We start from the raw sequence: 12,391 nt of genomic DNA on the forward strand, positions 1-12,391 counted from the left end.
AAAGGCAGGAAGATAGAAGACTCATCTTCCGCTACAGTGTTTTGTAATTAGGAAAAAAACATAACAGAATTCGATAATGTTGAGCACCGGTAGGACTATTAAGATAAATGTACTGCAAAATGGCAATGGACATTTCAAAAGAAAATCCCAGGTAACTATATAGTATAATAATTCTAAATAACATGTAATTATTTAAACTTTTCATAAAACACCATGACTTAGGAATTTGTTAGCTATAGAAACAGATAAAGACTTTTTTTTCATTTCTATTAATAAAGAAAAACGTAGTTCACAAACTCCAGCATTAATTCATTAGAAATGTCCAGTTAGCAAGATAATAAAAGCTAAACAGCAGTTTTGTCATCATAAGCATGCCCATAGAAATGAGGAGTCCTCTAGAAATGCCCTTCTAGTTTCAATATTGTACCTAAGAAATTATCCATGGGAGGTGGTATAAAAATTGGAATGGGAACAGTGGAGCTTTTGCATTTGCAGAAGACATGGTCATCTCCATCAAAATTTCCACAAGGAGATGGCTGGTGAGGTAGACTATGGATGATACTGATGCTAATGTTTTTAGGAAGACCAACCCCTATGTGTGAAATGATGATCATACTAAAAGCCTGGAATATGTTGTCTAAAAGCCAATTGAAGACTGTAATCAAGCAGAGAAAGGAATCTCAGGCTCAGGATTTGCTTCTACTCTGTGAAGAGATGTATACAACTGTAGTTACTGTAGTAAGACATTGTCTATCCTCAACTTCATCAGCACCAGGAATTCTAGAATGTTTTGCAGATGAGTAAAGGAACAGATGAAGATGTTGACCTTTTTGATATGGAACAATTCAAAATTTCATGTAAGAAAACTCTTCAGAGAGCATTAAAAATACAACAGCAAACTTCAGAGATGCTGAGAAAAATGAAGTGTGATTCAAATTGCCTGGGGAACATAAAACATAAAGCCAAACCAGTACAAACCTTTGTTTGTGGTGAACTATTTACAGACCCGTATGCCTTCACTTCTTCCACCTATCTGAAGAGCACTGTTCCCCTTCTCAAGCAGGCACTGGTAATTGCCAGCCAACACCATCAGATTGTATAGATGGATCTGAGAAGCGGATACCTGGATTCTCTCCAGGATATTGATTTTAAAAGGTATAGTCAGATCTTTGAAAACATGGATTTAAGGATGATTCATGAAAACACATTGGAAAAAGAGAGATTCCAAAGAGTGACCCAGGAAGTGTTTGGAGATTATCCTAAACCACTGCTAGAATTTGCACAGTGTAAGCTTGAAATAAAGTTCAAAAGTAACTTACATAGGAGCATCTTTGATGACAGGGAAGAAGCCTTCTGGTACCTAATAAAGTGCTCTCATCTTTTGGAAGCATTAAAATCCTTAGCACCAGCTGGTATAGCAGAGGCACTGCTTTCTCCATTGCTAATGTGCATGCTCAGCAAAGGAAGGAATCATTTCAAAATTAGAGGTAAATGAGACAAGTGTGGTTTTGTAAACCCAGTGGCTCTCTGACTAGATTTCACTTACATTCCAGCTAATTATAGTTTAGAAGTTAACCCTTCATATTGAAAATCTAGAATAGTTGGCAAGATTATTGGAACTGTTCTTTCCTCTTCTATATGTTGTCCTTACCCCCTTTTATACTGAACATAGCAGTTGTGGGCACTTGAGATGTGACAGGATATATACACATGACATCAACTGACCTCAGGCACTGGAATGTACTGAGCAGAGCATGTGGCATGGTGGTTGAACCTGTTGCCATTAGCCTAGTGTCCTTGTACCCAATCCTGCCTTTCTGTCCCGAAATACCTATTTATAATTTCTGGTTTCTGGGGTTTTCTATTAAGCCTTGGATCATGGAGGAAGCACCAAGAAATTATACTCAAGCCATCTACAAAATATTTTTGGCCAGAGTCACAGAAATTAACAAAATTTCTGGATACCATTTCAACCTAAAAAATGCAAAAGTATTCTTAATCATTAGCAATGACTAATATAAAAACACATGAGTTACATAGGTAGTGTTAACAAGTTTAGCAGTTCCCCTCTCATTGCTGGCAATGACCACCCAAGCAGAAGCAGCTTAAGGAAGTAAAGGTTTTAATTTGGCTTGCCGTTTTGATTGGAGATTCCATCATGGTGGGGAAAACATAGCAAGAACAAGTGGCCACCTGGGTATCACACCTCCACAGCAGCAGAAAGTAGTCAGAGGAGTGGGCTTAGAGCTGGGCTATGTTGACCCTTGCTCCATATCTCCTTCAAAGGCTCAGCAATGTTCTCAATTTACCACTAGCTAGGACAAAGTATGTACAACACAAGAGCCTATGGGAAACAAAATTTCATTTAAACCATCATACGACAAACAAAATCAATATCTTACTAAGAACAAATATAACCACATATTTTTATTTATTATCATCATCATTATTATTATTGTTGTTTTTTGAGGTAGGGTTTCACTCTAGTCCAGGCTGTCCTGGAATTCACTCTATAGTCTCAGGGTTGCCTTGAACTCATGGCAATTCTCCTACCTCTGCCTCCCAAGTGCTGGGATTAAAGACATGTGCCACCACACCTAGCTAATACAACCACATACTTATAAAATTTCAAATAAATATCCTGAAAAACCTTCTGAAATCCATTTAAAAGAATCATCATGGATGAAGAAATATTTCCTGTTTATAGAGTATTTTATTTCCTTTTAAATCAGTATATAAATTCCATCAAATATAATAAAAATATTTTAAAGTAGAACATGATGCATTTTTTAAAACTTTATCTTGAAATCTAAAAGAAAAGTACTGGGGAACACTTTTGAAAATAAATAATGCAAGAACTTAACTTGCCTAACCAGACATATTTATTACAAACCATCATAGTAACCACCCTTTAATTAGCATATATGTAAAATTATTAATGAATTATATATATACACAAGCATTTGTAAGTTCAAAGTGTTAATATTTCTATTTTTTTCATTCTATCTATTGAAGCCCTTAAATAATGGTATGTAGAACAAGAGTGGGGCACTGCCACTCAGTTTGTTTTCTCATCACTCCAATATGCTTTTCTTAAGTGGTAATTTTTTTTAATGTCACAACAATCCTTCTCATTTTCCTTGCCCACTTTAAATTTTTTCAACATATTAATTTCAGATATGGTTATCTATTATTTCTACATATTTGAACCAGATATAGGGTGATCTGAACTTTCATTTAAACCTTTAATTGGCAGCACTTTTCTCAGTTCAAGCTTAGAAAATCAAAGCTGGTACCCATACAAATATAGAAGAATATAGTTACAAACTACCCTTGAACAACCAAGTAGTATCTTCTTGTTGAACTTGCCAAGGGATTGACTCAAAATTTCTAGACCCATTGAATGTTTTAGTCTACTAGTTCACTAGATAAAACATATTTTAGGAGTTATCTCACAATCTTAAAACATCACAAGGACTGGTTCTTGCTGAAGATTTTTCATGTGACCTACAATGTGTGTAGCTAGCTCCAATTTTAACTTGCCTGTATAAATGCACAAGAGTTACATTGGGATACTTAAGGGAAAGGAGGAATAATGAGATGATACATAAGCAGACAGGAAATACAGAACAGATAAAGGTTCAGGGACACTATCAATTCCTAGTATTTAGCATATACCTGAGACAAAAAAATCATGAGATAAATGATAGAATGAAGCAGGGACAATGCAGGCACTTACTCTGTACAACAGAGACAATGCCTTTAGCCTGTTTGGCATCTTTCGTGTCCATTTAGCAAACTTCTTTGAAACATCAAAAGCCTATGAGTAGCTTTCTTAGAAAGAACTGCAATATCAAGGTTATGTATGACATATTGATTCAGACATCAGGCACTTGCATTGGAAACCATAGACATCTTAGCACTGCACCCGTATGACATATGAATTTACAAAGGGCAGGAGTTTTGTTGTTGTTGTTGTTTACCTAAGAGGTGATAAATGGAAGACCCAGAAATAGGCAGGGAGAGACAGACAAATTGTATGTGTGTATGTATGTATGTGCAGATATACTATGGAAAAAGTTCATTACTCAATATACTGAGAATCTGTCTTAAATTGTCAAAATACCAACTCTTAGCCACTCTGGAGAATTTTAGTGAGTGTCACCAATTAAATTTAAAAGCCTGAAGAAAATATGTTGTAGTACCCAATGTCTGCTGGGTCACTTGTCAGTTCCAATGTGAATTTTGTCCCATGTAAGGAATTTACTTATTAGGTTAAGTATCCTATTCATATTTTGGTTCAGATAAACTAAAGGGAATTTTGAAATTTGATTTTCTTTTCATTTTGTGATGGTGCTTTAAATTTGTGTGTATTAATAGCAATTTGCATGTTCAGAAAACTGAACATTGTCATATATCAATTGAGCAATACAAAATCTGTCTTAAAAGTCCACACAAAAAAAGTGTGAAACTGAGAGATGGAAAGGATAAAAATATGAAATGACCACTAATGTGGCCTTAGATAAAATGGGTCAAAATCTTTACCTCTACATGGATCCCTATTATCTAGATACTAGTAAGGAAATATTGGTAAAATTATTCATACTGGGCTCAAGAGATGGCTTAGTGGTTAAGGTGCTTGCCTGCATATCCAAAGGACCTATGTTTGATTTCCCAGGACCGACATAAGTCAGATGCACAAGGTGACATATGCATTTGGAGTTCATTTGCAACAGTTGGCATGCCCTGGTGCATCCAACCTCCCTCCTACTCTCTCTTTCTCTCCCTCTCTCTCTCACTCTATCTCTCTCTCTCCCGCTTTCTGTTTCTACCCCTTTTTCTCTTTCAAATACATAAATGAAATTTTTTTAAATAAAAATTATTCAGCTCAATATTAACCACAAATGGCTTACCTAATTATCACTGTTCCTATTTCTCAAGATGAGAAAATTGAAACTTATGGAGATTCAGAAGCCACATATTAAATACTTTGGTTGGCAAATAAAATAAATGTCATAGTAATGGATTTTTTAAAAAACTTTTTTTGTTTGTTTGTTTGTTGTTCTTGTTTTTGTATGATTTTCTGTGATTTTTCTTTCCAACTACAGAGCCAAAGCAATCTCTGAACTTCCTGAATTTACATGAGTTTCAGTAGTCACCTGGGAATGACCTTTACTTTATGCTTGAAAAAAATCCCTTAATTCATGAACACAGATGAGGCTGACTTAGAAATACAATCAGGGAAAATGGAAGCATAAAAATGTATGAAATTTAAAAATATATGTTATTAGTTAAGAGGATATAAAAATGTTAAGTTGAACCACCAATGGTACATTTTAATAAACAGAAAGAGAGAGATCATTGAAGAGTAGAAGATACCAGGTACAGGCTACCTGTGTGGCTGACCTCAACGCAATTAACAGCTGCTTTGAAACTTTGTGGATTGGAATAGCTCTGAATCAAAGTGAAAGCCATTCAGATCTTGACTCAGTTATGCTGATCTTAGTAACAACAACAAAAAACAAACAAACAAAACAATGGATTCACAGATGACAAAAACAGTGCTACATGTTATAGCAGAAAGGTTCTTTGCAAACAAGTGTTCATCTTAAGACATATTTGGGAAAAGACAAAAATTTAGTGTCTGCAATACTAAATTCAGATTATGTGTAGTGATGGTAGTTCTATATCTCATTCAGTAAGAACTCATACAAAAGACAACTTAAGAAAGGTGCCTATATAGCAGTAGTAGAGGTATTATTAGTGGTATTTGTTGTAGTGAGATTTCATCATAAAATCCAAATGATTACTCAATGTTACAAAAGCCATGAGTTTAGGATATATCTTTGCATGTTATTTATAGTAAGTATAACTTCGGTTTATTGTAAAATACATATTGTATTTAGAATTCATTTAACATTATCTCAGAAGAGTATGAGAAAAATAATTGAAAATATTAACAAAATGACAATCAGGCACTATTTGCTTTACACCTATCATCATGCTAAGACCGCATATAATGTTCAGTTGAATTTGCACAGAAATCCTGCTTTTCTTAATTTGAAAAAGGAAGCACTTAGAATGCCTTGCCCAAGTCATATAGTGAGCTGCCACGGATTTGGGATGCATATGGCAGGGTGACTGTAGGTTTCTGTCCTCTGCCAGTTGGCACCCCTTAACTTCAGGTAAAGTATAATATGCGTGACAAAATAAGAGACAGGAGTTGTAAAGATGGCTTAGTAGTTAAGGCACTCGCCCAAAGGACCCTGGTTTGATTTTCCAGGACCCATATAATCTAGATGTACAAGGTGGCACATGTTTCTGGAGTTCTTTTGCAGTGTCTGGAGGTGCTGGCATGCCCATTCTTTCTTTTTCTCTCTCTCTCTGTCTTGCAAATACATAAAATATATTTTTAAAAACCAACAAGAGATAGCTAAGTGTGGTGGCACACGCCTTTAATGCCAGCACTTGGGAGGCATAGGCAGGAGGATAGCTGTGAGTTTGAGGCCTGAGATAACATAGTGAATTCCAGGTCAGTCTGGGCTAGAGTGAGACCCTTCCTTGAAAAACAAACAAACCAAATTAAAAACAATAGATAATCTCCCCTTATATATTTTACATGGATAGGTGTTGTGACCTGTTTTTAAATAGAAAATCTCCCTATGGTATTATTAGTTCCAAACAGCTACATGAAGCAACTCTCAATTTTCTAACATGCTCATATGCTTTATTTAGTTTTACCAGCTCAATTTAAGATACTAATTAATATAATTTGTGACTTAATGATGGGTTTCAAAACATAGAGACCTCATTGACTAGACTGAGGTACATGCTAATTACAGTTTTAATGACTGCTGGGAATGTGTCTAGGGAGTGTAATCTAGATAACACATTTTACCTATATAACAGAGTGAGGCTTGTTTCATAGTGTTTATGTATGCAATGATTACAACCTTTGAATTCTGTGAATAGTAGTATTAGTTACAGCAGTGTGCTTGTTTCCTTAAAGCTTTGGAAACAGAGAAAAAAAGTTCAGTCCTTAATCCAAGTTTTGCTTACTATGAGAGAATGTTGGCTTAAATTATTAATTCTTAACATTGCACTCCATAGAGGGTTCTATTTATCCCATAGGAGCATTTCATTTCTTTAGGAAACACTGGGCATGCAAAGCACTGTCTAAGCACTATATTTCCAGAGAAAATAAAATTTCATTCCAGGTATAATGATATTGGAGTTAGAGCACTGATAAACAAATGAGTGCCTAATATATAAATAAAATAGGTGATGCATATAGTACACTCAGCTTAGTAAATTCCATTTGGCAAATGCAAACTGCCATTTGTCTGAATGGTAATGGTCAACTTTACACTGTACTCCACACACACACATGACTTCTGTGTGCTGAAGAGGCAAAGTGACACGATCAAGTGAACAAGAGAAAGTCACGAGACCAATAAAAGTTCTGTCCTACAGAATATCTTTATAGATGTGTTCAAAAAGAAATGCAGATTTCTGGGATATGTAGACTGATTTTTTTCCTTCTAATTTTATGATGCTATATCAGAGATTTCTAAAGAAAAAGAAACAAAATAGTGAGTCTCCACTGGTTTCTTGCTGCAGGTTTTGTTCTGCTGGCTCTGCTTGGGAACACAGTGTTGATGACATTGAAAACTAATTAGGAGGCTCTGTCCCAAGGCCCATCAGCAATTTACATTTCATAACAGAAATCAGCAACCTGGAAAGTGAGTGCTGTGTGGGAGACGGCAGGTTGTCTGCTCAGCGACTCAGCATGGGGATGTGTTGAATACATGTTTCTGAAATGCCCAAAATGAAGGGCTTCATTGAAAAATATTTATACATAATAGATGTTGTGTTGTTAGAGACACCAATCATTGTCAGTAAAAAATAATAAATGGCAAACAGTGGAAAATCTAAGCACTCTCCTGCCTGGCCTCTAGGTCTCAAATGTCTTCACAAACCACTGTTTCCTAGTTTCTTAAGCTTTTCAGTACAACCTTTTGGCTAATTAAAAAAAAAACAAAAAAAAAAACATATGTATAATCTTCATACTTTGGTAATTTTTTAATGTCCAGACAAATTCTAGAAAGAAACTTCATCATCAAATACCATCTATAAAATGAGATTCCAGAAAGCTGGGGAGATTATTCCCTAGGTAAGAGTGCTTGCTATGCAAGCATGAGGACCTGATTCACCCTGGGCATTCTCCTAAACACTGTGGCATGGCTGGCCAGGCATGCCTGTAACTCCAGGTCTAAGGTGGATGGGGGCAGGATTTCTGAAGTTCACTGTTTAGCCATTAGATCCCAAATAGGGCTTCAGCTTCAGGGAGAGCCTCCATACCGAGGAGCAATAATTATCTTCCTTCTGGATTCCACACACATGCACACAGGACAAACACAGCTGTACGCCCATGTGCATATACCATCAATGCACACCACACACACAACATACACACATCAAAAAACCGAGGCTTTGAGTTATTAATGACTAAGCAGTTCACCCTGAAAATGTGCTAACTCACATCAGAAAATCGGTTGCCTGCTCTTTCATCTCAATTTCTATCTCATTTCCTCAAGAATAAAGATTCCTTTCAGTAAGAAAGAAGAAAATTTCCTTGCAAGATCATATAATTTAGTTGTCATTTATAACTCTCACATTAATTTTATAGCCTTATTTTCTCCATTTATAGCTTTGATAAAATGGACAGTTTTAAAATTGGCTCTATTACATAATTTAGTGAACTTGTTTTTAAGACCAGATTTCTGTGACCCCCAATCTTACTCTCTACTGTTCAGAAGAACTCATAACTTGCCCGAGTTTATGTTGTTGGTGATGTTTACAAAATACCCAAATCTCACAGTTCCCTTAAAGTGAGAGAACAACCACGCACAAGCATGCCAGTTCATGAGGTTGATTATCAATAATTTCTATCTGCAGATGGATTCTAGCTACATTGTGTGCATAGATCATGAAAATAGTCTCTATGATTTGAATTTTTCCAAGACCTTTTGTCACAAATGTTAATGCTAAGCTAATTCTATTTCAAAGTTACCATGGCCATGTAGCTGGCAAGCCTAATTATATGAAATTAGGCAGCAAGTCTCTCACATAGACATTACATATTAATGAGCCAATCTCGGTGAAACCTGTACTAGGAAAGAGACTTAAACTTGCAGGAAACTCAAATTAGACACATTGGAGAAATAGAAAAGATAGAAGAATCATTCTATCTGAACATTAGACTAAGCATTCTGTAAGAGGAGCACATTGGGAAGACAGAGCCCAATGTCTTTCACAGGGTAGCTGGAAAAATCTCAGAAACTGTTTTTTATAATATTCAATTGCCTAAAATGGACACAATAATATCAGTTACTTCAGAAAACATGAAATCATATAAGTTCCTGTATTGTCAGTAACTGAGCCACACTAAATGCATGACACATTCATTTTTACTTCTATCATTTTGCTAATCTGCTTGAAAACTAAAACAATACTTTGGTTTTAGGATAATTCAAGAAAGAAGGACCAATTAAGAGAAATAAAATAAACATGAATTGTTTACTTTATCTTGCCAAAATTTACCACCAAAAGAGAATTTTTTTTTTTCTGGAAACAAGTGAATCACACATGATTCAAGCTTATAATGAAAGGGCTGATACAAAATAATTAGCATCGGGAAAACTTAGTGATAGAAGGAATGACTGAATTAATAGAAGTGATGATTTGTTATAGTTGGGCACAGAAACATACCAGAGTGAAAACAAAATTTTCTACAACCAAATGTAATTCCACAAGCTATGTGATATTGAATTTTTATCTCTAGTTCTATCAGCATAAGACATAAACAGACAATGGGAGCATCTGGTTCTTCTGCATTCATCAATTCATTCACTCATTCATTTATTCCATATCTATTGATCATTTGCAAATTACATGTTTGACCAAATCCTGGTATTTGAGTGGTAAAGGTGGTATAGTTCTCACTCTGATGGAGTTTAAAATCTAAAGAGGGGATACAAAAAATTCAAAAACTTGACACAAAACATGATTTATACTGTATTAAGGTACATAGAAAACTTATCATCAGGAATTATTCTACCCAATAAAGTGAATACGTTAAATGAAGACAAGAAATATTTGCCATGAAGTGTCAAAAGTATAATAACAGCATAAATGTAACTTTCTGCAGGATATATGCATTTTAGTATTAAAGAAAGTAGGCTATGAAAGACAATGTAATTATCCATTATGTAAAGTTTTGTAGTTAAAAAATGAGCATTGCGATTTTAAACTTTAACTTGAAAATGAAAAAAATCCAAAGGCTCATACTTGAACACAAATGGTTAACATATAATATAGTTTATTCTCTAATACTTATTGTATTAGATAGGATAGTGCCATGAATGTTAATTGTATTTTTAAAATTATGAATTTTACATTTGTCTTCCAAGCTAATATTACACTCAAATGTAGAATTTCTAAAATAAATCCATTGTTTTATGATAATAAAATATCAGGTCACTTATTTCACTGATTTCTTATGTATTGTAATTGATATAAGCCAATCTAGTTTATATTACAATAGTAACAATAGACATATAATAAAAATTATAATTTTGGAAGTATTGAATTAGCCACCAGGTGGAGCTCCATGAATTAAATGTGTGGTAGTCAAAAATAGAAATTTGGTTAAATTGGTCAAATTAGGGAAAGTATTTTTTTTTCTGAGCAATTTTTATTACATTACTTTTTTCAACCCTTAAGGGAATGCATATAAATCATTAAATATTTTGTGTTTTTTAAAGCTCTGAAAAGATTTGATTACCATAAAGTTTTAACAAATTGGATTTTAAAAGTGAACTACTTTTGTTCAAGTTATTATATAATTTACTAAAGATATATGGTTATTAATAAATTGTTCATATATGAAGTCGTAAGAAAAATTGAAAACCTACAAGAAAAATCAATAAAAAATCTGCTTCTTTTTCCACTGAGTACTGATTATATTTCCAATGCATATTTTTCTCATTTTGTTTGTTTGTATGTTTCATCCTAGCACCTGAAACTAAAAAAGATGAAAAGATCTCCAAAGCAGGTAAGGACACTTTATAAGAATTACATATAAACAGGGGATGACGAGATGGCTTAGCAGTTAAGGCACATGCCTGCAAAGCCTAAGGACCCAGGTTTGATTCTTCAGGTCCCACATAAGCCAGATGCACATGGTGGCACATGCATCTGGAATTTGTTTGCAGTGGCTAGAGGACCTGGTGTGCCCATTCTCTCTCTCTCTCTCTCTCTCTCTCTCTCTCTCTCTCTCTCTCTCTCTCTCTCTCCTCTCTCTCTCTCCCTCTCTTTCTCTCTCTCTCTCTCTCTCTCTCTCTTTCCCTCTCTCTCTGCCTCTAATAAATAAATAATTTTTTAAAAAAGAATTACATATAAACAGATGTGTATTTTGGCATGACAAAGGCTGTTCACATACTCAGTGTAAGCCTTGAGATAAATAAAACAATGGAGGAAAAAACCCTAGCAACTTTCTCAAGGATCTTTTGGGTTACAAGTAATAAAAATAAATTTAATTAATAAAAATACAACTTATGTGTATTGGTAGCAGTTTTTGGAAGTTTATAAAAAAAATCTGAAAGCACTGCCTTGTTTACATATTGGAGAAAATTACCTTATTTTTAGAAGGCTAAAGAGTGAATTTGGATCTCATAATTTCTAACCAAAGTATGACATACACCTAATTAATCTCTATGATCAATTTAATCTTATATACTTACATTCACCTACCGTTAAGAACTTTTTAAAAAATGTAAAATATATCATTTGGTTCAACTACTTCCTTTTTCATTAACAAATATACTAACATTCTTTGTAGAGGTAAATCATTACTTTCTGATTCTAATCAAAATTTTTTGTGTTTGTTTTCTGTAAGGCAGGCTGACCTAGAACTTAATGAGGAGCCCAAACTAGCCTCAAACTCACAGCAATTCCCCTGCATCAGCCTCTCAAATGCTTGGATTAAAGGCATGTGCCATTGTTCCTATCTTAAAATTAGTATTATTTTAGTTGTTTTTTTTTTTTTTTTTTTGAGGGAGTGTGTCGAGGTAAGGTCTCTAGCCCAGGCTGACCTGGAATTCATGCTATAATTTCAGGGTGGCCTCATGTGATCCTTCTTTCTCTGCCTACAGAGTAGTAAGATTAAAGGTGTACCCCACTACACCCAGCTCAAAATTAGTATTAGTTTTCAAGTACATATTCTAAAAGCAAATGTTATAAGAGAGGAAGACAAAAGATGGGTTGGAGCAAATGGTTGGAGAAGAAACATCACAGAATAATAAAAAATGCCAAACAAATCCAGAGAAAA

General features: G+C 34.5%; 1 protein-coding gene and 1 pseudogene across 1 annotated transcript in view; both read left to right on the top strand.

Moving 5' to 3' along the window:
• The window catches only part of Trdn (triadin), a 444,085-nt gene that overhangs the window by 338,446 nt on the left and 93,248 nt on the right, over positions 1 to 12,391 (top strand). The window contains exon 25 of the mRNA XM_045159783.1: positions 11,078 to 11,116. Coding sequence (XP_045015718.1) covers positions 11,078 to 11,116 — 39 coding nt within the window. The remainder of the gene's footprint in view (positions 1 to 11,077; positions 11,117 to 12,391) is intronic.
• On the top strand, positions 552 to 1,495 carry LOC101616791 (annotated as a pseudogene).

This window comes from Jaculus jaculus, chromosome 9 (genome assembly GCF_020740685.1).
Source record: "Jaculus jaculus isolate mJacJac1 chromosome 9, mJacJac1.mat.Y.cur, whole genome shotgun sequence".
NCBI classification, from domain to species: domain Eukaryota; kingdom Metazoa; phylum Chordata; class Mammalia; order Rodentia; family Dipodidae; genus Jaculus; species Jaculus jaculus.